Source organism: Fringilla coelebs (genome assembly GCF_963513975.1).
Source record: "Fringilla coelebs genome assembly, chromosome: 7".
Classification (NCBI taxonomy): domain Eukaryota; kingdom Metazoa; phylum Chordata; class Aves; order Passeriformes; family Fringillidae; genus Fringilla; species Fringilla coelebs.
Genome location: NC_140035.1, coordinates 512110 through 537278, shown reverse-complemented (window position 1 = coordinate 537278; position 25169 = coordinate 512110). Strand labels below are relative to the sequence as shown.

The 25169-nt window shown below is 54.3% G+C and overlaps 1 protein-coding gene across 3 annotated transcripts; it reads right to left on the bottom strand.

The window, feature by feature from the left end:
* Window positions 1-8060: 8060 nt before the first annotated feature.
* Window positions 8061-20970, bottom strand: ACVR1C (activin A receptor type 1C). Of its 3 annotated transcripts, XM_084209148.1 has the most exons (8): window positions 20802-20970; window positions 13280-13525; window positions 11934-12164; window positions 11457-11624; window positions 10588-10744; window positions 10149-10273; window positions 9904-10034; window positions 8061-8317 (listed from the first exon to the last, which is right to left on the bottom strand). In XM_084209148.1, exons 1-8 carry the CDS (start codon window positions 20953-20955, stop codon window positions 8192-8194), a joined length of 1338 nt encoding a protein of 445 aa, XP_084065274.1. In that variant the 5' UTR covers window positions 20956-20970; the 3' UTR covers window positions 8061-8191. The 3 variants fall into 3 exon arrangements, with proteins under 3 accessions (XP_084065274.1, XP_084065275.1, XP_084065276.1); XM_084209149.1 differs by lacking the exon at window positions 13280-13525; XM_084209150.1 differs by lacking the exons at window positions 11934-12164; window positions 13280-13525.
* Window positions 20971-25169: the final 4199 nt, after the last annotated feature.

The window sequence follows — 25169 nt, the reverse complement described above, 5'->3', positions numbered from 1 at the left end:
GCTCCCGGAGGGCGGAAGGGCCGCCACGTGATCTGTGGTTTAGGTGCGACTTACACAAATCCCTCCGAGCACAGCCCCGGGCTCTCGGTGCGCCTTGTGCTCACACGGGAGTTAAGAATCGGGCTTGGCAGTTACGGAAATCTGCTTAATTTTTCCATTCCTAAACACAGTTCTCACCAGCAGCTGCTGCTCTGCCAGGGTTTGTCCTTACAGCCCTGCCCGCCTCGGGCACTCACCTGACCTCAGCCTGTTCATACTCTGACTTGCTCGGCATCCCTGGCATCCCTCAAGTCACCTTTTGGCAAGGATGGGAAAGTAACACCGCCCTTGGCTAAGGTGTCAGCGCAGTTCCTCCAGCTGCAGAGGGAAACAGGAGCTGAAGGCCAAGAGCAGAGGCTGAAGCGTGGCAGAGCCGGGGCAGGACAGCGCCCTCAGCCACACTCGGGTCTCAGCGAGGACCGAGGCACGGCAGCCCTGGGGACACACAGCAAAGCCTGGCAGAGCCTCCAGGGCCCAGGGGGCGGCTGTGGCCGAGCTGGGACAGGCCTGGTGCCAGGGACAGCCCTGGCCAGATGTCATCCCTGCACCTTTCCTGCATGGCCAGAGATCGAGGAAGATTGATGATTCTGAGAACTTCTGGCTGGGTTGGTTTTTCTCTCCGGTTATTACCTGACCTGTTGTTACTTCAGCTTGGCTTTGAAGAGCCTTCAGATTTCCTGCTCCCAGACGTGATGGAGAAGCACAGGAGGCAGCCCTGGGCCTGGGGGGGTCACTGGAGTGGGTGCCTGTCCCTGCTGCCCCTCAGGCCCCAGTCAGCAGGGCAGGAGGATGGGCGAGCAGCAGGCGAGCCCTGGGCAGAGCAGGTTGCCAGCCCTGGCAGCCAGCAGCCAAGCCCTGAACACCCCCAGAGCCCTGGCACCAGCCCTGCAGCCATGGCTGGAGCCCTGTGCCCCAGCTGCTGGCACTGCTGGCTGCCAGTGACCCGCAGCAGCTGCTGCCACAGGCTGGCCATCCCGACAGACACACACTGGGACAGTTCTTGTTGGGACAAACACCAGGGACAGCAACTGCACAGAGCAGCCAGACTTGGACACCATTAACCCTGGCTGGATGTGAGCCTGCACGGGGAAAAGCAGGAGCCCAGACATCAAAACAAAGAAGTAATAAAACCATACAGGTTACTGTCATTTTCCTGAGTATAGACCTTTTATGTACCTTTATGAAGCATTGCCACACACAGCTGGGACTGCCAGCTCTGAGAGGAAAGGCTGGCAGGGCACAGGCAGGAGAGGGGGCAGCCAGGACTGTGGGGTGAGGGTGCTGGGCTCTGCCTGCCAGCTGTGTGGAAGCTCAGTGCAGGCTGGCATGTGACAGATCAAGGCAGAGCTGCTCTGCACACCTTCTGTAAGGGCCCTGCCTCTGCCAGCTGCAGCAGAGGAACTGCAGGGATGGGTGTCCATGGAGGGGGGACAGGGGTGGGTGTCCATGGAGGAGTTGCAGGGGTGGGTGTCCATGGAGGGGGGACAGGGGTGGGTGTCCATGGAGGAGGCACAGGGGTGGGTGTCCATGGAAGATGGACAGGGATGGGTGTCCATGGAAGATGGACAGAGGTGGGTGTCCTTGGAGGGGGGACAGGGGTGGGTGTCCATGGAGGAGGAACTGCAGGGATGGGTGTCCATGGAGGGGGGACAGGGATGGGTGTCCATGGAAGATGGACAGGGATATGTGTCCATGGAGGAGGGACAGGGATGGGTGTCCATGGAAGATGGACAGAGGTGGGTGTCCTTGGAGGGGGGACAGGGGTGGGTGTCCATGGAGGAGGGACAGGGATGGGTGTCCATGGAGGAGGTGCCTGCACTTGCTGGTGCAGATGAGCTCTTAGGGCCAGGGAAACATTGGGATGGAGCTTCCTGCACTCCAGGGGATCCCCTCATTGCCCTGGACAGCTGAAATGTCAGTACAAACCCATCCTGAAGTTCATCCCTCAAAACCCCAGCATCTCACGTTAGAGAAACAGCCTGTCAGGAAACATCTGGTCCTCCCACCTGGAGGCTGGTCTGTGGCGGGTGCCTGCAGTCCCTGTGCCTCTCCTGGCGGACAGACAGCGACAGGGAAATGCTGCACACGGCAGCATCACAACAACGGGTTCAGATATCTGTCCTTCACCTCTGAGTTCCTTTGGAGAACCCCTCCGGGCTAAGAGGAAGAAAAAAGATGTTCAAAAAGCACAGCAGGCAAGGGGGAAAGCGCTCTCCCTTTTCCTGAGAAAAATGTCTGCACCCCTGGGTGTCATCTGCTCACTTGCCAAGGCACGGTGACCAGCGCGGGGAGCGGGTGACTCAAAGCCTCTTCCCCTTTTCCTGCTCACGGCCACCCCGCTGAGCGCTTGAAAACAAAGCGCGTTTCGCTTCCTCCGGCAGCCCTTTCTGACGTTCCTGAAACCCAGTGACTCATCTGCAAACAAGCTGAGGGCAGAAATAAACGACACCTCTCATCAGAGCACAAAGCAGGACCTCGGTGCGAGCTGCCCCAGCAGCCCCGTTACCCTGTGCTGCTCTGCGCCCGCACAGCCACGCACCCCTCACCCCCGGCAGGCATCGCTCCCCTCCGACACGCACCCACACCAAGGCAGACACCCCCCACACCCCCGACACGCACCCCACACCAAGGCAGACACTCCCCACACCCCCGACACGCACCCCTCAGCCCCGACACGCACTCTGCACCACCGCAGACACCCCCGGCACGCATCCCTCCCGGCCTGCCTGCTCCTCCCCGGCCGGGCTCAGAGCTGCTCGGGGCCGGCTCAGGGGCAGATCAGCCCCGGCCGGTCTCACAGGTGCCCCGGGAGGTCACACGGATGCCCTTCCCCAGCCTCCTCCCGGGCACGGCGCTGGTTCAGCGCCAGGCCTGGAGCCATGGGGCGCCTTCCTCCAGAGCAGGCTGCTCCTGCCCGGTCCAGCCTGGCCTTGAACGCTTCCAGGGCGGGAGCACTCATCCCTCCGAGGCTGCAGCGCCTGCAGGCTGTCTGCCCACAGCGCCTTACCCCGACAAAGGAAGGAGCCATCCTCGGTGGGACACAAGCCCTCGGGGACTCAGGAGCTGCTCCCCTCCTCAGCTGCCAAGGGGACACCGGGGGCTGCCGGGGGGCAGATGATTGACTAAACAACAAGAACTTGGGGAATCAGCCCTTCCTCTTCCCCAGCCGACCCCTCCACCGAGCGGTGTCTCCCCGGGTGGCAGCCTCGCAGGGCCGGGATGAGCAGCAGGGGCACGACATCCAGGGCAGGGGCGCCACCCGCGTCCGCCCAAGCGTGCTGGAAAGGAATGAATCCCGGGAGGCAGAAATGCCGCCCGTGCTGGAAGGGCAGCACGCAGCTCCCCTGAGCCGTGCCCACCCGCCCGGCGTGGCCGGGGGATGGCAGCCGATGCTCCCCGGCGAGCCGCTGGCTGCTGCTGGTCCCTCGGGACCCCGACCGCCCGGCCACAGCCACCGCCGCGACAGCGACACCGTCCTGGAGATGGGCAGGGACCAGAGAGCCCACGAGTAATTGCTACAATACAGAGGTCTTTTTAAGGGAAAAATTAACCGACCCACAGTATCCTTCAAAAGCCACCAAAGTTTCTTGGGTCACAGCACGGCAGATTTCATTTTGACATGCCTTAAGTTAAAATAAAGTCTGACTTAAATTCCCGGATTATGGCTGTGTCAGGGGAATTTTCAAGCATGCACACTCCAGAACTGAGTGCTCAGGGTGAGCTGGTTCCACTCAGATTTGCACCACTGAAAATGTCAGTAGCTGGAAGAGCAGGATCAGGGAGTGCTGTGTGAAAGGGAGCTCAGGGAGAGCTCACACTGCTGTGGGTGCAGGAGCCACGAGGGAAGGGTTCTACAGGTTCACCCAGGCTCAGCCCTTCTCCCCCAGCGCGATGAGCACAAGAACAGTTTCAGGTAACGGGAACGCAAGGGCAGAGTATGCTGAATTTATTAAAATTGCCACGTCTTCCCCAAATCCGCATACAAAATACGACAGCTAAACCATTATTTACATCCAGGCAGCTGCAATACCAGGCAAATAACTTTAGCAATACTTTTAAAAATAACTCTGCAGTGTACACAGATCAGATATTTCACAACACGAGGGTTGAAGTTAGCATTGCACTGCTATACTTAGTTCAGAAATATTACAGTGTTCAGATAAAATACTCATGCTTCTTTTAAAAACAGACAACTGAGGAAGTGGTTTGTAGATTGACAAAACATGACACGTTTTTCTTGGGGACTGAGAATCACAGCAGGCTTAGACACAATGTCATAACTACATTCAAAACACATCTGGTCCATTTATGCCAAAAATACATTCAGTGTAAGTTCAATTTATTGCACATTTCTTATATTCTGTAGAAATATATTGTACCTCAATGCTTATTCCCTCTACATTCATAAATATTGCCCTGCCCATTAGAGCAGACATGGACATCTTTCCCTAAAAGCTTGGGGGGTGGGGTCCCACAGGCTGTGGGGATGGTCCCTGGAATCACAGACACACAGACAAGGGCAGAGAGGGGACAGACATGCAGGGCTGCTGGGGGCACCCAGGAGCTGGCCCAGGGCTCCCCCAGGACACCCCCACACATCCCCACAGAGCCCACGGACCCACAGCAGGGGCTTTGAGCCGGGACCCTCCCCAACACACAAGGGCCGTGCCTGTCCCCGTGCACACACAGGAGGTGCCCAGGGTGTGCCCACTGCAGCCCCCAGTGCCCCCTGTCCCTGTCCTGTCCTTCTGCCCCAGGCAAAGCCCAAACTCCTCCTTCCCATGGGCCAGGGCCAGCCTGGAGCCCACCCTGGCACAGGAGCTCTGGGGACTGAGAACTTGCCCTGCTCAAAGCCCAGACCCATTGTAGGGACTGGGCACGCTTCTGAACTCATTTATTCGTAATTCCTGAATCTAGTACCAAGCAAAGTGACAGAGCAATTGCTAAAATACTGTAGGACTCTTTATAGGGTCATGTGAGGGAATGAGCTTGATTAAGTGCAAATTATAAAAGTAGGGAAGTGCAGAGGAGATTACAGCCTGAGTTTCTAAAGGAGTGTGTGAGGGCAGCAGTTCAAGTAACACTTAAAAAAAATTAGGCGTTACAGGAAACATTAATTAACTTTCCCTTTCAGTGCATAATCCCTAAATTAAACTTTAGATTGTTATTAGAAGCAAATTATAAAGTATTGGTTATTCCCCCCAGTTAGAAGCATCAATTAGGAGAAGCTGAATGTGGTAAGGGGTTTTGAGCATCCTCGACCTAAAAAATTTTCATGAGTTTAAGAGCTTTTGCTTTAAGTGAAGATTATCAGGAACGTTGTGACCGCTGAGGAAACCTAAGCCTCCCTAAACTGCACAGAAGTGTCTTGGCATAACCTCTGTGCTTAAATTAGACCAAGACAAACCCACATGGAGGGGAAAGGCCACTGAAACAAGGGTTCTTTGGAGTTTTTCTAAAGGACTGTAGAGTTTACAAACATTTCAGAGCTCAACACAACATCAGCCCCTTGGCTCAGTTACACTCAACTCCAATTCATCAAAATGTACATTCACCTCTCAACAACAAAAGAGAAAAGAAAACCAGAGCAAAAATACTGACTTGGGTGAAAAGCCAGGGCAAACAGACCACAATGTCTGATGCCAAGAGCTATGTCCAGGGAAAAGGTTAAAGCACTTCTGGGGCTGGAGCTGTGACCTGTGTGAGGAGTAGCTGAGCCTGAGCATCCTCCACCCACACTTCCCAGCCAGGCACCAAAAGGGTCTTGTTCAAATTACCGGGCTGGTCAACAATTTTCAGAGACTCCAGGGGGGAAACTGAAAACTAAAACTCTTTTCCCAGTTAAAAAAAGGGTTTGATTCTTCCCTTTTAAGATAAATATCTTCTTGTACATACTACAAGAACAGAAGCTGGATCTTAGCTTTGCAATTTTTTTGACAGTCAAGTCAACAGCAGGCTTTGGATCATGCAGCTGCCAAGATTGCCCCTCAAACAGCCCACAAAGTCACATCACTGAGCTGCACGGGGAGCTCATGCAGCTGAAGTGCACAAGAATCGAATCATGGAACCCCAGAATGGTTTGGGGCAGCAGAGACCTTAAAGCTTGTCTTGTTTTAACTCCCTGCCTCGGCCAGGGACACCTTCCACTGGACCAGGCTGCTCCAAGCCCCATCCAGCCTGCCGGGGATCCCTAAGACAGCCTTGGTTACGAGTGAGAAACCGCCCAGCAGCAGCGCTGGCAGCAGCAGAGGGAAGCAGGCTCTGCAGGGCTGGCAGGAGTGGAGGGAAGCAGGCTCTGCAGGGCTGGGCTGCAGCAGAGGGAAGCAGGCTCTGCAGGGCAGGGCTGCAGTGGAGGGAAGCAGGCTCTGCAGGGCTGGGCTGCAGCAGAGGGAAGCAGGCTGCACAGCTGGGCTGCAGCAGAGGGAAGCAGGCTGCAGTGGAGGGAAGCAGGCTCTGCAGTGCTGGGCTGCAGCAGAGGGAAGCAGGCTCTGCAGGGCTGGGCTGCAGCAGAGGGAAGCAGGCTCTGCAGTGCTGGGCTGCAGCAGAGGGAAGCAGCCTGCAGTGCCAGGCTGCAGCAGAGGGAAGCAGCCTGCAGTGCTGGGCTGCAGTGGAGGAAGCAGACTCTGCAGGGCTGGGCTGCAGCAGAGGGAAGCAGGCTCTGCAGGGCTGGGCTGCAGTGGAGAGAAGCAGGCTGCAGTGCTGGGCTGCAGTGGAGGAAGCAGACTCTGCAGCACTGGCAGCAGCGCAGGGAAGCAGGCTTTGCAGGGCTGGGCTGCAGCAGAGGGAAGCAGGCTGCAGTGCTGGGCTGCAGCACAGGGAAGCAGGCTCTGCAGTGCCAGGCTGCAGCAGAGGGAAGCAGGCTGCAGTGCTGGGCTGCAGCACAGGGAAGCAGGCTCTGCAGGGCTGGGCTGCAGTGCAGGGAAGCAGGCTGCAGTGCCAGGCTGATCAGACAACAGCTCCTGCCACAGAGCTGCGGGTGCCACACCAGATTTCTGCAAAGCTTTGCTGTTCTGGAAACATCTTCAGGATTAATTCCCATGGGTCACATGGAATTAAAAACATTTATGAAATGTATAATTTTGCCTCTTAAAAATACTCCAACACTATATTCAAATATGCGGGCCATGGAGTGGGCCAAAATTCACAAAATGCCAGAACTTTGCTGAATTTTAACACAGCAACTCCCGTTGCTGGCTTGTGATATTATGGAGACCTGGTCAGAAATGTTAATATTCATCACCAGCCTGGTGCTGTTACAGAATTCTGCAAGAAACCTCTGAACAGGCTGCTCTCGCTTTTGTTAATGCTTCCCCCTAACACATCAAAAGGGACTAAAAAAATACTGCCAGTCATTGGAAAAACGTTGCTAAAAAAAAAAAAAATTCTCAGTTTAGGTACAATTTTTCCTGTTCCATCCCTTTGTAGGCAACAGAAAAGTGTTGCCTCTACTTTTTTTCCTAACAACTGTTAAAAGGAAAAGTTGTCCTTTGATTGATCTGTTCAATGAACATAATACAGAGTAAAACAACTAAATTTTTAACCATGATATTGTATGTGAAATTGAGTCAATAAAAATAAATGTTAATAGGGAATTGACTCAATGGTTTTGCTCACAGTGTACACACTTGTGGAATTTCCACCTTTTCTAATAGCCTGGTTAATTATAAATACAGTAATTCAAAATGCATTTACTGACAACCACTTTTCAGATCCCTGAAATACAATTAAAAAAAAAAAGTTAAAAGTTGGGTAAATTTGGTCTTTTACTTGGTTTGAGGACAGAATATGAGGTTTGTCTCACAAACAGGCTTTAACCAACACCAGACACTTCCAGGATGTTTGGGGTCTGACGAGGATGAAAAGCACAACAGCAAAAGGTATTTTTACACTGTCACGATGCTTTAAGCTCCTTCCTGCGATTCGCCGGTGTCTGATTTACCGAGAAAAAGCCAAAGCAAGTCACGGACCCGCTGTGCCAAACCCGAGCTCCGGTCCCGAGCCGCCCGGTCCCGCGGCCGGACGCAGCGCTGGAGCTCGGCGCTCCGCCTCGGGCACCGCAGCGCTGAACCGCGCCGTCTGAGGTAGACCAGAAACAAAAGCACGTGGAGAAACGGAGAGCGGAGCGCCTTCCCCGCGGCTCCCGCGGGAGCTGTCAGGCTTTGCAGTCCTCGGGCACGCAGAGCTGCGAGATGGTTTTCTTGACGCGCAGCGCCGTGAGACGCGCGGCCCCGCTGGCGCGCCAGCACTCCCGCATCAGCCGGCCCAGCACCCGCAGCGCCTGGGGACAGCGACAGGGCGGGCACTGAGCGGGGACAGCGACCGGGCGGGCACTGAGCGGGGACAGCGACAGAGCGGGCACTGAGCGGGGACAGCGACCGGGCGGGCACTGAGCGGGGACAGCGACCGGGCGGGCACTGAGCGGGGACAGCGACCGGGCGGGCACTGAGCGGGGACAGCGACAGAGCCGGCACTGACTGGGGACAGCGACAGGGCGGGCACTGAGCGGGCTGGGGACAGCGACAGGGCGGGCACTGAGCGGGGACAGGGACAGGGCGGGCACTGAGCGGGGACAGCGACAGGGCGGGCACTGACTGGGGACAGCGACAGGGCGGGCACTGAGCGGGCTGGGGACAGGGACAGGGCGGGCACTGAGCGGGGACAGCGACAGAGCGGGCATTGACTGGGGACAGCGACAGGGCGGGCACTGAGCGGGGACAGCGACAGAGCGGGCATTGACTGGGGACAGCGACTGAGCGGGCACTGACCGGGCTGGGGACAGCAACAGAGCGGGCACTGAGCGGGGACAGCGACAGGGCGGGCACTGAGCGGGGACAGCGACAGAGCGGGCATTGACTGGGGACAGCGACAGGGCGGGCACTGAGCGGGGACAGCGACAGAGCGGGCACTGAGCGGGGACAGCGACAGGGCGGGCACTGAGCGGGCTGGGGACAGCGACAGGGCGGGCACTGACTGGGGACAGCGACAGAGCGGGCACTGAGCGGGGACAGCGACAGGGCGGGCACTGAGCGGGGACAGGGACAGGGCGGGCACTGAGCGGGGACAGCGACAGAACCGGCACTGACTGGGGACAGCGACAGAGCGGGCACTGAGCGGGGACAGCGACAGAGCGGGCACTGAGAGGGGACAGGGACAGAGCGGGCACTGAGCGGGGACAGCGACAGGGCGGGCACTGAGTGGGGACAGCGACAGGGGACAGCGACAGGGCGGGCACTGAGCAGGCTGGGGATGGAAACGGGAATGGGTACAGACAGGGGCTGGGGACAGGGACGGGGCAGGTACAGACAGGGGCTGGTGACAAAAACGGGACTGGAGACAGACAGGGGCTGGGGGACAGAGACGGGACCCGGGTACAAACAGGGACAGGGAGATAGAAACAGCACTGGGTGCAAACAGGGCTGGGGACAGAAATGGGACCTGAGAACAGGGTGTGTGGGGACAGAGACGGGACCCGGGTACAAACAGAGTTGTGGGGGATAGAAACACGACCTGGGGCACAAACAGGGTCTGCAGGGGGACAGACAACAGCCAGAGATACAACCACCACCCCCTGCTTTCCGGTTTTAATACAAGGAGATAAAGTGCAGTGCTCTGAAACAGTGACACAACAGCAGCAGCATCAATTAAGACCTGCCTTGGACAGCATCGAGCACTTTGTACAGAGAGCTTTTTCTGTATTGATCTGCAGGAGAGCTAGACATCTGAAGCTTCTAAATTCAGGAGAAGCTGGGCACTGAGTGTCCTATCTCTCAGTGAAAAGTTCTGTCTTAAACTTGAAAATATAAACAACAAAATAAAACTAGAAAAAAAAAAACCCTACAAAATAAAATAGAGAATTGGATTTACCTCACAGCTTTGCCACTGGTTTGGAATACTTGGTCTGAGCTTCTGTTCACAGACAACCCTTCTCATATCTTCTATCGAAGGATCAGAAGGCACAAGGTCATAGTAAGGCAACTGGTATTCCTCGGTGATTCCTGGGAAGATGTATTATTGTGTAGGTGCCCATGGCAGGGAGTGGGACGAGGAGGGCTCTACTGTCCCTTCCAACCCAAACCCATCTGGGACTGGGTGAAAAGCCAAAGCCTCACCTCCAACAGAGCACCTCCGGGCTATCTCCCAGTACACCAGCCCCAGGGAGTAGATGTCTGCACGCTTGAAGGACTCAAAGATGTTCGTGTTCATCGCATCGTCCAGGATCTCGGGGGCCATGTACCTTTGGGGCACACAGGGTCACTTTGCTGGGGCCGCAGCTGTGCTGCCACGTGCCCGTGGGAGCCCTGTGACCCCTCATGGTGCTGGCAGCTGTGCCCTGCCCAGCCCAGAGCACCGGAGTGACCAGGGTGACTGGCACACCGTGCCCCACCTGGGGCAGAGAGCTCCATCCCACAGCAGGGTCTGCAACCTCCTCCCCAGCCAGCCCTCCCTGCGGGGCTGTGGCCATCCCTGCCCGGTGCCAGGGCAGAGGGGACGTGGCTGGTGGCAGCAGGGCTGCAAGGGGCCATCCCCAGGCTGCAGTGCCTGACCCACCTCCTGGTGCCCACGCGGGGGTTCTGGGGGATGTCGATGGTGTTCAGCACCGAGTCGTGCTTCACCGCCAGGCCCAGGTCGGCGATGGCGCAGGTCTCGTTCCTCTTCACCAGGATGTTCTTGGATTTCAGATCCCGGTGAGCGATCGCCGGCTTCCCTGCCCACAGCAAGAGAAACCGTCTCCAGTTTTGGTAACAACAGTGTGGATTTTAATGTAAGGAGCAAGGATGTAAAAACTGTTTTATTCACTTCTGTTACTGTACCCTATAGAAATATTGAAGCCTATTTTGAACCAAGCAAAGCTCTGCTAAATGTTCTCAACTTCAAAAGAAAATTTCAGGACTTTTTTTTTCAATATCTGTATTTCAGGAAAAAAAACACAAAAAGAGAAACTGGAAGTTCACCATCCAAATTAGTTTAGAAAATTACAGAATCACTGAATGGATTGGGTCAGGAAAACCCTCCAAGACCACTGAGTCCCACCATTCCTCAGCACTGACAAGGCCACCACTAGCCCATTTCCCCAAGTGCCACATCCATAAGCTTTTTACCGCACACTGCCTAGGGCAATCTGTGCCAGGGCTGGACAAACATTCCCATGAAGAAATTTTTCCTAATTTTTCCTTCATTAGCTCCCACTCCCCTTCAGCAGAGCTGCTTCTGTAGGCTTCCCTTTAGAGGCATGGATAAAGAGCAGGCAGTGGAAGTGGGAAGGGAATGTCCCTCTTCCCTGTCTGCCCTGCAGCACTCTCGCTCACACTGTTCCCCGTGGTGTCAGCAGTTTGGAAAAGGCTTCACGATACCGGCTCACCCATGAACGGCTTTGGGAACACTGAATACCTGAAGGAAAGTGGCAGGGCAGCACTTGCCTTGTGTGCCAACGATCTCCATGTGGAGGTGTGCCAGGCCGCTGGCCACGGACAGTGCCAGCCTGACCATGCCCTCCACGGTCACCGTGCCTCTGTTCAGGTAGTCAAACAGCGAGCCCTGCTCGTGGTACTCGGAGACGAGCCACAGCTGAGTCCACGTCCCGTTATCTAGCCGGAGGAAGCAGGAGAATTAAAACTGTTAGCTAGGGAAAGCCTTCCCTTTTTGGGGAATGCCAGCAGGGAGGTGTGCCAGCTGTGGCCCGGGACCCAGCCCAGGGCTGTGTTTCGGATGGAGCAGGGCAGAGAGAGCTGTGCTGGGACAGACACAGGGTTCAGTGAGTGTCACCACTGGGGCTGGGGAGCACCCCAGGACACTGAGGCCAAGCATTACCCGGCCCTGCCCGGGCCAGCACACAGAGTCAGGGCTGTTTGGGCGGGCAGAGCCGCGCAGGAGGCGGGCAGCCCGGCGCTGCTCACCCTTGTTGTCAGCAGCGATGAAGCCCAGGATGTTCTCGTGCCTCAGCATCACTGTCTGGTAAATCTCTGCCTCCCGGAACCACGAGCGCTCGTCTCTGGAGGAGAAGATCTTCACAGCCACGTCCTCCCCGCACCACTTGCCGTGCCACACTTCGCCAAACCGTCCTTTTCCCACAATCTCCTGCAGGACAATAGTCCTGGCGATGGTTCTCTGCACCAGCAGAGGCAGACCTGGAGAAAAAGAGGTGCCTGTGAAATGGCTCAGCTGGGACCTTCAGACCCCAGCACCGCACTCATGGCTTTGCTTCCCAACACTGCCAAGGGAAAATCCTCTCCCAGCCAGTATCTCCTCAAATCAGACTTTTTGATGTTACTTCCCAGCATCTGGACATAGAAAAAACTTGTTAAAACCCCAGTAAAAAATCGTAACGTTTGGTGCAAACTACTTCATTTGGTTTGACACAGACTGCAGCTGTCCTGCAGTAGATTAGTTGCTCTACTCTGGCTGAATTTTTTGAAAATAAAAATAAATTATTATAGCAGTTCCACTGTGCTTTGCCAGCCACAAAACCTGCCTGGTTTGATTTGATTCTGTGTTTGTTGGGGACTTAAAACAAGGAATTTTTTTTTTTTTTAATAACCGCACCCTTGATTTTCTCTGAAATCAGAACAAATCACCCCGGTGCATGGGGCTCTGGGTCTGCCCAAGTCCAGTCCTGTTCCTGGCTCAGGGACGGCTGGGAACAGTTAAAAACTTCAGCATAAATAACGCCAAAGTCTGCTCATTAGAGCTGAGAAAAGGCATTAAGGAACAACAACGACTTAATCCTCAGAGGTATGCAGCTCATGGAAATAAATTAAATTAGGCACCATTTGTGTGTTTTTCACTTACAAATAAAAGCAAGCATAGTTTACATACTGTTCAATAAAAGCTGTAGTTAGGGAAAGTTGGGCTATACATCCCAGAGTGTCACTGGTCAAATGAGCTGGAATTTGTGATTTTTAGGTTTCTTTGGTTAAACAAGTTCTCAATAGCAATGGAGGCATCACAGTAGAAATGAGGGTAATGTTAAAAAGATGACTGTTCTGCTCAAAACAAGAATTTGGAGGAATATTATTCTGCTATGAAACACAAAAAAAATTCGGAAGCAGCATCCCGAGCCACTCAGGTGAGCTTAGCACCTTTCCTTATCTGCCACAGCCGGCAGGGCTGGGTTTCACACTTGGTTCTGATTTCTGAGTTCTCTTCTCTAACGCCTCCATTCCAGCAGAGAACGGGATTTTTGCGGTTTGACAGAGGAGGAGCCCCCGAAGCCCGCGGGCGCAGCGAGCGGGCCCGCACCTACCGGAGCCGGAGCCCGAGGTGGTCATGTCGGAGATGAGATCCTTCAGCGTCCTCCCGGCGCCCGCCAGGCTGCCCTCGCACAGCGGCTCCTCCACGTTGGGCGGGCGGCGCCGGCGGCGGCGGCAGCCCCGGGCCGAGCGGGCCAGCAGCGCGGCCAGCAGCGCCAGCGCCCCGAGCGGCACCGCCACCGCCGCCGCCAGCGCCGCCCGCAGCCGCCCCGCGCCGCCCGCCGCCCCCGCCGCCGCCGCTGCGAGACAGACGGACACACAGACAGACACACAGGCGCGAGCGTGACACCGCGGCCACTGCCACCCGCCGGGCTGCGACACCGCAGCGGCCGCGCAGTCACAGACCCACACAGGATCACACAGTCACAGATCCACACAGGATCACAGAATCACACAGGATCACACAGTCAGAGATTCACACAGGATCACAGAATCACACAGGATCACAGAATCACACAGGATCACACAATCACACAGGATCACAGAATCACACAGGATCAATCACACAGGATCACACAGTCACAGACCCACACAGGATCACACAATCACACAGTCAGAGATTCACACAGGATCACACAATCACACAGTCACAGATTCACACAATCACAGAATGACAGATTCACACACAATCACACAGGATCACACAGTCACACAGTCACAGATCCACACAGGGTCACACAATCACAGAATGACAGATTCACACACAATCACACAGGACCACACAGTCACACAGTCACAGATCCACACAGGGTCACACAATCACAGAATGACAGATTCACACACAATCACACAGGATCACACAGTCACACAGTCACAGATCCACACAGGGTCACACAATCACAGAATGACAGATTCACACACAATCACACAGGACCACACAGTCACACAGTCACAGATCCACACAGGGTCACACAATCACAGAATGACAGATTCACACACAATCACACAGGATCACACAGTCACAGATTCACACAGGATCACAGAATCACACACAATCACACAGGATCACACAGTCACAGATTCACAGATTCACACAGGATCACACAATCACACAGAATCAGATTCACACAGGATCACCCAGAATCACACAATCACAGAGGACCACAGAGAATCACACACGATCACAGAATCACATAGAATCACAGATTCACACAATCACAGAATTCCCAGAATCTCTGGGTTGGAGGAGACCTTCCAGACCATCGAGCTCAGCCCAGCCCCAACGCCTCAACTGAGCCCTGGCCCCCAGTGCCACATCCAGGCTTTGTTAAACACACCCAGGGATGGGCACTGCACCACCTCCCCAGGCAGCCATTCCAGAACTTTATCACTCTTTCTGTGAAAAACTTTTTCCTGAAAAAGAGTCACCCAACGTTTTCCTGATATCCAACCTATATTTCCCTTGGTTCAGCTTGAGACTGTGACCTCTGGTTCTGTCAGTGCAGCCTGGAGAAAGAAACCAGCCCCACCTGAGTACAACCTCCTTTCAGGGAGCTGTAGAGAGTGATAAGGTCACCCCTGAGTCTCCTTTTCTCCACTTGATGCTTTCCCACCATTGTCCTGGCCAGGAGATAGAACAGACAGGACAGACAGGACAGACAGGACAGACCACCTTTCCCCCACACACCTTCTGTTCTGGTCTCAGGCCAGCATTCTGACCACCACCCAAGGAGCTCCATATCAAGAAGCTCTAGGAAGACACTGCTAAGGGATCCATTTGCACAGGAACACACACAGGATTCTTTTCATGTCCCCAAAATTTGAAATAAGTTTAAAAGAAAAATCAACCAGTGCTTTCCCCTCAAATGAAACAAACCAGAAATATGACACATAAAAAACCCCAACATTCAGAACTGTGAGTACAAACGCGATCTCAGAGCTGCAGAAGATGCAAGAATCACAAACTGCACCCCATGCCAGGTCACTCCTTCCCTTCAGGGAGAAGCTGGGCCTCAAGCACACCTTAACCTGGGGTTTGAGAGTGACCAGGGTGACGTGGGGTCTCAGAGGCAGCAGCAAACGGGCTCAGCACCCACTGCTTCCTTCCTGCAGTCAATGCCACACGGCTGTTCACCAGCACAACTCCAACCCTCCTGAACACAAAGCTGGTACATTTTGTTCACAGCTTTTCCCTTTGATGACTTCAAGAAGCTGCTCCAGTGGTGACCTGGAGGTTTGTAAGAGGATTTATGAGCAGGATTCCTCCTTGGAACTGCTGCTTGTTAACTGACATGCCAGGATCTCCTAAACACTTTTCATTCTGTTTCCACAGGGCTGAGGTTTCCCTGAAACAGGGATGGAGTGCAGTATGGAGGGATCCCCTACCCCAGGAGCTCTGGCACCTCTCTGAACCAGCCCTGCCACCCCAGACTGTGCAGGGGACACTGCAGGACAGCAGGACTGGCTCTGTGCAGGACAGCAGGACTGGCTCTGGGCAGGGGACACTGCAGGACAGCAGGACTGGCTCTGTGCAGGACAGCAGGACTGGCTCTGTGCCGGCCGGGGGACAGGCTCACAGTGGGTACAGAGCACAGAGCATGAGCTGTCCCCATGAGCTTGCCCTGCACCATCCGAGACAGCCTCCTCCCTGCAGGGCTGGTCAGACTCATTCCCGGTGGGAATGAGGCTCATTCCTCCCCGGCAGGGGCTGCTGAAGACAAACACGCAGGAGACGCTGACCACACCACGTCAGTGCTTCCCCCCAGCTGCTGGAAAACAACACGACATGAACAAAATAGAAGTTTCTTGTTCTTGGGCCACCGCAGTCACAAAAACAGTAACAAAAGGAAAATCATCAGGAGGTTTAAACAGCCAGAGCTGCTCTGTGGGAAGGGCCTGGGCAGGGCACGCTGGCAGAGAGGCCCCAGGCTCAGTGCTGTCCCTGCCCCAGCTGTGCTCCCTGCCCTGACAGAGCTGCCCCAGGCTCAGTGCAGACCCCAGCCCCAGCTGTGCTCCCTGCCCTGGCAGAGTGGCTCAGTGCTGTCCCTGCCCAGCTGTGCTCCCTGCCCTGGCCAGCAGCTCCAGCAGGAGCTGAGGGTGCTGCACATCCAGCTCTCTTGCACACTGTGCAGTGCTGCACATCCAGCTGTCCTGCACACTGTGCAGTGCTGCACGTCCAGCTCTCTGCACACTGTGCAGTGCTGCACATCCAGCTCTCTGCACACTGTGCAGTGCTGCACATCCAGCTGTCCTGCACACTGTGCAGTGCTGCACATCCAGCTCTCCTGCACACTGTGCAGTGCTGCACGTCCAGCTCTCCTGCACACTGTGCAGTGCAGCACATCCAGCTCTCTGCACACTGTGCAGTGCTGCACATCCAGCTCTCTGCACACTGTGCAGTGCTGCACATCCAGCTGTCCTGCACACTGTGCAGTGCTGCACGTCCAGCTCTCCTGCACACTGTGCAGTGCAGCACATCCAGCTCTCTGCACACTGTGCAGTGCTGCACATCCAGCTGTCCTGCACACTGTGCAGTGCTGCACATCCAGCTCTCCTGCACACTGTGCAGTGCAGCACATCCAGCTCTCCTGCACACTGTGCAGTGCTGCACACCAGCACTCAGTGTTCTGCTCATTGACTGACTAACCAGGAGGGAGGCAGAGGCATTGCCAGGTGTGAACCAAAAGCAGCACATCTGGCAGCACTCAGCAGTTTCACAATGCAGTGCACTTACAGTCCAGCTTCTGTCAACAAAATAGTACTTGCAGGCAGGAAAAAGAACTAATTATGTTTTCCCTCCAATGGAAAAGACATTCTCACACACAGCATTTGCTTTTGACACTGCAAAGCTTCCACTCTAAGGCTTCCAAAAGCCCCAAACTGTGTGTGTTCCCAGGTTACTCGGGGGAAAAAATACATATTCTCTCCAGTGTAGTAAGAAAATCTGTTGCATTCTATTAATGGGGAGGCTCTAGTCAGCTCAACAGAACACTTAAAACCACTTCAAAAATATAGTTTGGGCTAGAGTCTAAAATTAAGTTTCTCCAGCTTCCACCATGACTACAGACTCCACTCACCCTTCAGAGATCACAAACTCTGTCTCCCAGATTTCAAATGTGGGAGATTTCAAAAAATCCCGTGAGACACAAATGTACAGCTGGAAAAATCAAGGTCTGATCAGCCACTACTCAAGGCAGCCTGTTCCATGCTGAGGGCACGGTGGTGAGCTCTGCAGAGAAAACAAGAATGAGGGACCTACAAGGGGAGGTTTATCACAGGGAGGTCCCTCGGGACAGCAGCAATCAAGGTGTTTTCTGCAGCCCTGCTGTGACAGGAGAAGCACATCCCAAGTCACCTGCTGGGGCAGAAAGTATGCCAGTTAAACCAACAAAAACCGGGAAAGGAATCTAGGGTGATACAGAAAGAAAACAGTTACTGCAAACTCATCCTGCACTTCAACGTTTTCACCTCTAATGCAATATGCCACAAAGAAATCCCTGCCCACAAGAAGCAGGATATTAAAGCAGACATCTAGGTTTAATCCGTCCTTAAAGAAATTCAGACATTGTAAAAATAAAAACCAAGGGGAAAAAAACCTCAAGGGAAAAGTCAGCTGCTGTCAGCCCAGGCCCCAGCCCAGAGCCCTGTGCTGCCTGGGGCAGGCATTGCCATCTGCAGCCCTGCCACGGGAATTCAGGCACAGGCACCAAAGCACACGCTGCTCCCTGCCCTCAGACATCCTCTCACCGTTCTCCAGGCACCCCTCTACAACAGAAAACTTTGCTAATTACAGTCACAGGATCCCACACTGCTTCGGGTTGGGAGGGACCTTAAAACTCAGCTGGTTCCAGCCTCTGCCATGGGCAGGGACACTCCCCGTCAGTCGGGCCGCTCCCAGCCCCACCCAGCCCCTGAGCTGGGGCAGGCCAGCCCCACGGACAGGAGCTGAAGGTGGGTTTGTGCCCCAGAAGGACACCCAGGTCCTGCCTCACCCAGCAGGGGGGGGGCACCATGCTGGACCTTCCCAGGGCTTCTCCTCCAGGACCGGCACTCCTGCCTAAAGGCAAGCTTTTCATGGCCACATGCTCCACTTTTAAACTAGGATTTGTTAAATGGAGATAGACAGGTCAGCAGGTAAGTGGGTAGATAGATAGATAGATAGATAGATAGATAGATAGATAGATAGATAGATAAAAGATAGATAGATGATGGATGGGTGGATGGATGGATGGATGGATGGATGGATGGATGGATGGATGAGAGATAGATAGATAGATAGATAGATAGATAGATAGATAGATGAAAGATAGATGATGGATGGATGGATAGATGGATGGATGGATAGATGGATGGATGGATGGATGGATGGATGGATGGATGGATGATAGATAGATAGATAGATAGATAGATAGATAGATAGATAGATAAAAGATAGATAGATGATGGATGGATGGATGGATGGATGGATGGATGGATGGATGGGCGATAGATAGATAGATAGATAGATAGATAGATAGATAGATAGATAGATGAAAGATAGATGATGGATGGATGGATGGATGGATGGATGGATGGATGATAGATAGATAGATAGATAGATAGATAGATAGATAGATAGATAGATAAAAGATAGATAGATGATGGATGGATGGATGGATGATAGGTAGATGATAGATAGATTGATAGATAGATAGATAGATAGATACATAGATAGATACATAGATACATAGATAGATAGATAGATAGATAGATAGATACATAGATAGATACATAGATAGATAGATAGATAGATACATAGATAGATAGATCGATCGATCCTGATAGGTGATACAGACAAGGCACAGCAGACCTTCCATGCCCAGGTGTCTGTCCCAAGTGCCATTTGTCAGATGTCTGGGACAAGGGGCTGGCCCCAAAGCTGTCCCCAGGCCCCTTGCTGGCAGCATGAGCTGTGTGAGGAAGGGCTGTGGGGCAGGGCCAGCACAGAAACCTCACTGCACTGCCCCACTGACACGAGGCCCCCTGAACCTTTAGAGCAAAGGGCTCAGGTAAGAATTCAAACCTTTTTTTGGGGTCTGAAATATGAAGCCAGAGGTTTTGCAAGTCCCAGCTCAAGTGCTGGAACAGCAGATGTGCCTCCACTGCTCCTCTAGAAATAGCAGCTTTCTTCCCAGCTTGGAAAAACCACCATGGCACTTTATTTCTAGAGCATGACCACAATTAACGTGTCCCTTCTGTGGTTAGCTGAAAGAAAAACAATGTCCTAGGGTGACTTGATGGTGCTTGTATCCCCAGTCATCTGTGGGGATACAAGCATCACGCAAATTATCCTTAGCACCAATTAAATAATCCCGATTCCTGCCCCACAGCACAGGTGAGGTTGGTGCCAGGGTTCACCAGGAGGTGACAGTGCCCAAGGCTCCCCCATGGTCTGCCCAGCAACAGCCTTTCAAATTCCATTAAGAGCTACATGATAGCTTCTTAAAGTCAAGCTATAATTTTAAATTGTGCGTTAATTCACATCTTTCTTACCTGCAACATATCTCACTATTGTAAGTATACAAAAAGGTATTATCTGATAAAATTGTGTATTTTACACCTTTTTTTTTTTTTAAGCCTGGAATAAACACAAAATTTGGATTTTCTTTCCAAATCTTGGAAAGAAGAAAAAAAAATTAAACTAAAATGGTGCTAAAAATAGTATCAATATTTATTTTTAGAAAGCACCAAATCAGCTTCATTACACAACTTTGAGCCTGGCAGACTCACACACTGCACCAGCCAGGTGACACAGGGGCTCCTGGGAGTGCCAGCCTTTTTCCTCCCTCTCCTTGGGACCAGGAATTTCCCAGCTCCCCACCCCTGCTGAGCAGGCCTCGGTGACACCGGTGTGACACCACAGACCAGCTGCCTCTCAGGCTGCTGACATCACCCAGGGCCAGCCCAGGCTCAGACTGCTGGAACTGCCTCAGCCAAAGGGGTCCCAGCAGTGCCTGGGGTCCCCCACAGCTCTGCCCTAGGACAGCGCTGTGGGACATGGAGGCCAGCGGCTGGGACACGCTTAGAAAGGCAGGAAACTGCAGTTTATGGCAGTGCTGCAGAGGATGGATGGCTGTGTGAAAGGTTTGGTCAGAGTGTGCCCAGCCCGGGTCAGAGTGTGCCCAGCCCGGGTCAGTGTGTCCAGCCCGGGTCAGTGTGCCCAGCCCGGGTCAGTGTGTGCCCAGCCCGGGTCAGTGTGTGCCCAGCCCGGGTCAGTGTGTGCCCAGCCCAGGCAGCCCCAGCCCGGGTCAGAGTGTGCCCAGCCCGGGTCAGTGTGTGCCCAGCCCGGGTCAGAGTGTGCCCAGCCCGGGTCAGGGTGTGCCCAGCAGGGTCAGAGTGTGCCCAGCCCGGGTCAGTGTGCCCAGCCCAGGTCAGTGTGTGCCCAGCCCGGGTCAGAGTGTGCCCAGCCCGGGTCAGTGCCGTGCCCTGGCAGCCCCAGCCCAGGTCAGAGTGTGCCCAGCCCAGGTCAGTGCTGTGCCCAGCCCGGGTCAGCGCTGTGCCCTGGCAGCCCCAGCAGGGTCAGGCTCCCGCACTCACCGAGCGGCAGGCGCAGCGTGATGTTGTTGCAGAAGTCGGTGTAGCAGCACTCGGTCCTGGTGACGTTCTTGGAGCTGTGGCAGAATACCTGGGCGTGCAGCTCGGGCAGGGACACGCAGGACTTGACCACCTCCTCGCGCCCGTTGGTCAGCATCACCGAGGCCCAGCAGGCGCCCTCCGTCTGGCAGGTGAAGTTGGTGTGCTCGCACAGCTGGCACACGCACTGCAGGCCTGCGGGCAGGGCACGGCGTGGGCGCCAGGCTCTGGGGGCACACAGAGCCCGGGGCACCCTGCCAGCCCAGGGCACCCTGCCAGCCCAGGGCACCCTGCCAGGCCAGGGCACCCCTGCCAGCTCCGGCACGGGGCTGGTGCTGGGAACGGGGTGCTGGGCTGCAGCCGGCCCCGGGCACCCCCAGCAGCACGGGTCCCCAGCAGCCACACGGGACAAGTGTTTAAATCTTGGTCCCGGGGGATTTCATAGATGTCTTTTTCATCGTCTGTCTTTTATGGTGGAGAAGACTGGCCCCCCCCGAAAGCTGGCTCCCAAAACCACGGCAGCCCTTGCCTGTCCCGTCCCCTGCCCGCTGCAGCCAGCCCAGCTGTGCCAGCGCTGGCTGGTGACAGCCCCGGGCCGGGTCACCCCCACACAGCACCCCGGCAGGGACACGGACACGGACAGAGTGACAGACTCCTCCTCTCCCCCGTGTGACTGAGATGAGGCACCTTGTCCAGGCTGCCCCGTCTGGGCCAGCTCCAACTCTGCCAGCCTGAGCCCTGCTGTACTCAGGACAATCATTTCAGCCATAAATCTTTCTCTTTCTTTTGGAATTGTGGGGGAGAGGGGCTTTCTTTTACCTAAGGATAAGAGAGAGTTGGAAAGTAAAACATGGCTAGCGGTGGGGTGCTGGGGGCACAGCGGGGCTCGATGATTTTAGAGGGGTTTTCCAGCCTAAACCATTCCATGATTCTGCAGTCCCAGGGTCCCTGGAGGAGCACAGAAGTCCTGACAGATGTCAGCACAAATCTGATTTCTGTTTCTGTGCCACTCTTTGCTTCCCTTACAACAATCCCCATCCTGTGCCCCCCTTCAGAAATGACACCTGGGGGTGTTTATCTGCACCTTGGGCCCCAACAAACTTCCCTGGCAAGGTGCCTGTGCTGGGTGAGGTGTGCCAGGAGCTGCTCCTCAGCTCTCCTTTAGCACAGGAGCAGGCACCATCCATCACACACAGCACAACAGCCAAATCTCTCCTCAAAGACGTTGCCCTGGTCCTAGAACTGCTGCCAGGAAAAAGGCTCATCAGACCCAAATAAATTAGAGATCTAGCAGAAGGAAAACACACCAAAACTGCAAAACAAAAGCATTATTGAGGAAATGAGTCTAAGATTGTTGCAAGTGACTTCAGGGCTTTAGACACGTCATTATGGTGTTTTTCTCCCTTTCTCACAGTCTAAAAAAAAAAAGGAAAATCATCTTTATTACATCATCTGCAGTGGATGACTGACAGATTTATCCATGCTCTGTATTTGCAGATTACTTGAGAGCAGAGCTGATCAAAACTGTCCACGCACATCCCAAGCAGCCCCACAAACATGGGGTGAGTTGAGGATGGTCGGGGAGCCCTGTACCCTCACCCTGACCACACTGAGAGAGCCACTGCCACAACCACAAGGGCTCTGCACCACCAAACCCTGCCCTCACCCAGGGGGAAACATGGAAAACTGCAGCTGAATCTGTTCAGAGACAAGATCAGAGTTGGAGCTGTGGGAAAGACATGACACTTTCCTCACAGAAGACTTTCAGAGACCACTTTTAAATACAATTCTACAAAAGCAGAAGCCTCAGGTTGCTCAGATACCTGCCCATGCTGCTGGCTGACTTCTTGTGCAGAAAAATTGATGGAAATCACAAAGCAGGTACAAATCCCTGACCCTGCTCTCAAGAGCATTTGTGTCCATCCAGAACGCTTTGTTAACAGAGCAGAAAGAGGATTGAATACAACCATTAAAATACAGGTTTCTTGCACCTGTGCCACTTCAGCTGCCCCAGCTCTTGTGGACTCAGGGGAGCAGCCTGGGCCCTTTTGCACATTCCCTTGGGAAGATCCAGGGGTTTCCCACTGAGCAGGGGTGACAAACCCTGTGTCACAGCCCCGCTGTGCTCCCACACAGCTCCTCCTGTGCAACCACTCCTGCTCCAGGGAGCCTGTGTCCCAGCCCTGCTGACATCCTCAGGGACACAGCACTCACCAGAGATCATGTTTTATCCATTCTGCTCCATCAGGAAGGCCCCAGGGCTGCTCCTGGTCATTCACAGCAGCTCCTTCCACTGGAGAGAATTGCCCAGGTCAGTTCCACAACCAGCCCATCTGCAACCACTGGCCATGTATCCCAAGGTTCACACCACACAGTGGGATCATTTCTGCTCTGATTTGTCCCTGTGCTGTCCCAGAGGAGCCAGCAAGGCATTCCCCTCAGCTGGCAGGCCTCAGGGTAGCAGCAGTGATGGGAGATCCTCCTCTCACTGCCCAAGCCAGCACCACCTTTGAACTGCTTCCCTTCCACAGAGCACGAGAGAAGAGGAAGAACTGGAAACTATTGACTGAAACCCTACATGCAGCAAGAAATGTTTCCTGCCTTCCCAAAGCCATTCCTGAGGACAGTCCTGGCAATGCCATTGGGGATGCTCTGTCTCAGGGCAAAAGTCAGGACTCCCACCCCCCTGGAAACCAAGGAATGCAATAAGGGGACTGTCAAAGAGTTAAAGGATCAAAGAGGCAGGCAGAAAATGGGCTCCCAAACTTTCAAAATAAGGCACTCTTTAATCTGGTAATGAACAGGACTCCTTTATTTACTCTAGCACAACAATTCCCTTAAAACATTCCATTCTCTGGTTGAGAAATCAGGAGAAAGTGAACGACTGAAGCACGCCATGGCTGCAGAGAGCATGCCAGGCATGTTATTGCAGTAGGAGCTGGGACTACACACCAGATTCTTGGATGAGTCCCACCATGCATCAAGGTGACTTGGTCTTCAGAGAAGAAAATAATCTGCCTGACTTCCCTAAAAAGTGACATTTCCTGCCGTTTAGTTCTCAGTGCCACTGCCAGAAAACACACAGCACAGGCAGACATGGCCTGCAATGAGTTTCCAGCAGGAGGAGCAGAGCCAGCACCTGGTGTCCAGCAAACACAGGAGATGGTTTTTGTGTGCTTCCACCCCTTGGCCAGCGAGTGTCAGCCTCAAGCACAGGAATCACCAGATTACTGAGGAGCGAGTGTGACGCTGCATGGGAGCAGGGGATGGAAGAACAGGGGTTCAAGCACCAGCTTCATGAAGACAACAAGCAATTTAAACACATTCACAGACAGTGCAACTTCAAAAGTTAAGCAGAAGGAACTGGACACTTCACACAAGCCCACATACCATGGGGCTAACAGAAAACTGAAAACTAGAACTCTGGTTTTTAACAGAGTTTTTCTAACTGAAATCTCTGAGGGAGCAAAGCCCAGACCTGCTCTCTCTTACGAACCACACAAGGTTCTACATCTCAGCACAGACTTTTTACTACACAGATTAACAGGGCACTAATCTTCCACAAAGTCATAATCCATCACTACTCACCATAGCTAGCAGTAGAGTATTTCAAAATTAACTTGGAAAGCAAAGATCTAAGTGGCCTGATGGGAGGAAATGCTGAATATCCAGATCGTTTCCATCTTTGATCATTTTTTACGGTCATTGCCTATTGTGCCCTTCTAGATACACTTTATTTCCAGGTAGCAGACCTGGGGCTCCGGTGACTGTGGGCTCTCCACACGGGCTGGATCCCCTGCCCCGGGCACAGCCCCCGGTGCAGGACACAGCTGCCCTGGTCCCTCCATCCCTGGGGCAGGGACGCTTCCTCCCCGCAGGACACACACCTGGACCTGACTGACCCGGCTCAGAAGGGTCCCCGCTGACAAAAGTTTCCCTGTGGGACAAAGGGGCTCAAAGGAGGTCCTAAAAATTACAGCCTGGCTGTTTCCCATTGTCCAGCCCCTTGCTGGTGATGGAGCCAGGACAAGAAGCAGAGAAGGTCCCAGTAAAGGTGCCGTGGGGAGGGTGTGGGTCTGGCACAGCCCTCGTTCTCCAGCTGCACAATTGCCAGGAACTGACCACGGCAGAGAAACTCTGCTGGCACCAGGAGGGCCCCTCTGCCCTTCAGCAGCCAGCCCGGTTCTCTGGCAGCAGCTGGGGCTGGGCAGGAACAGCAGCTGGGGCTGGGCAGGAACAGCAGCTCACCTGCCGGGCTGGGCAGGAACAGCAGCTCACCTGCCGGGCTGGGCAGCAGGAGCAGCAGCTCACCTGCCGGGCTGGGCAGCAGGA

What these genes read in the sequence shown, in the direction of transcription:
- ACVR1C (XM_084209148.1), bottom strand. Translation starts at nt 20,955, where the DNA reads ATGCTGACCAACGGGCGCGAGGAGGTGGTCAAGTCCTGCGTGTCCCTG. An exon ending in CCGGAGGTGCTCTGTTGGAG is followed by an intron (nt 10,035 to 10,148) that starts GTGAGGCTTTGG and finishes ACATCTTCCCAG; the next exon opens with GAATCACCGAGGAATACCAG. An exon ending in ACCAGTGGCAAAGCTGTGAG is followed by an intron (nt 8,318 to 9,903) that starts GTAAATCCAATT and finishes CGCTGTCCCCAG; the next exon opens with GCGCTGCGGGTGCTGGGCCG.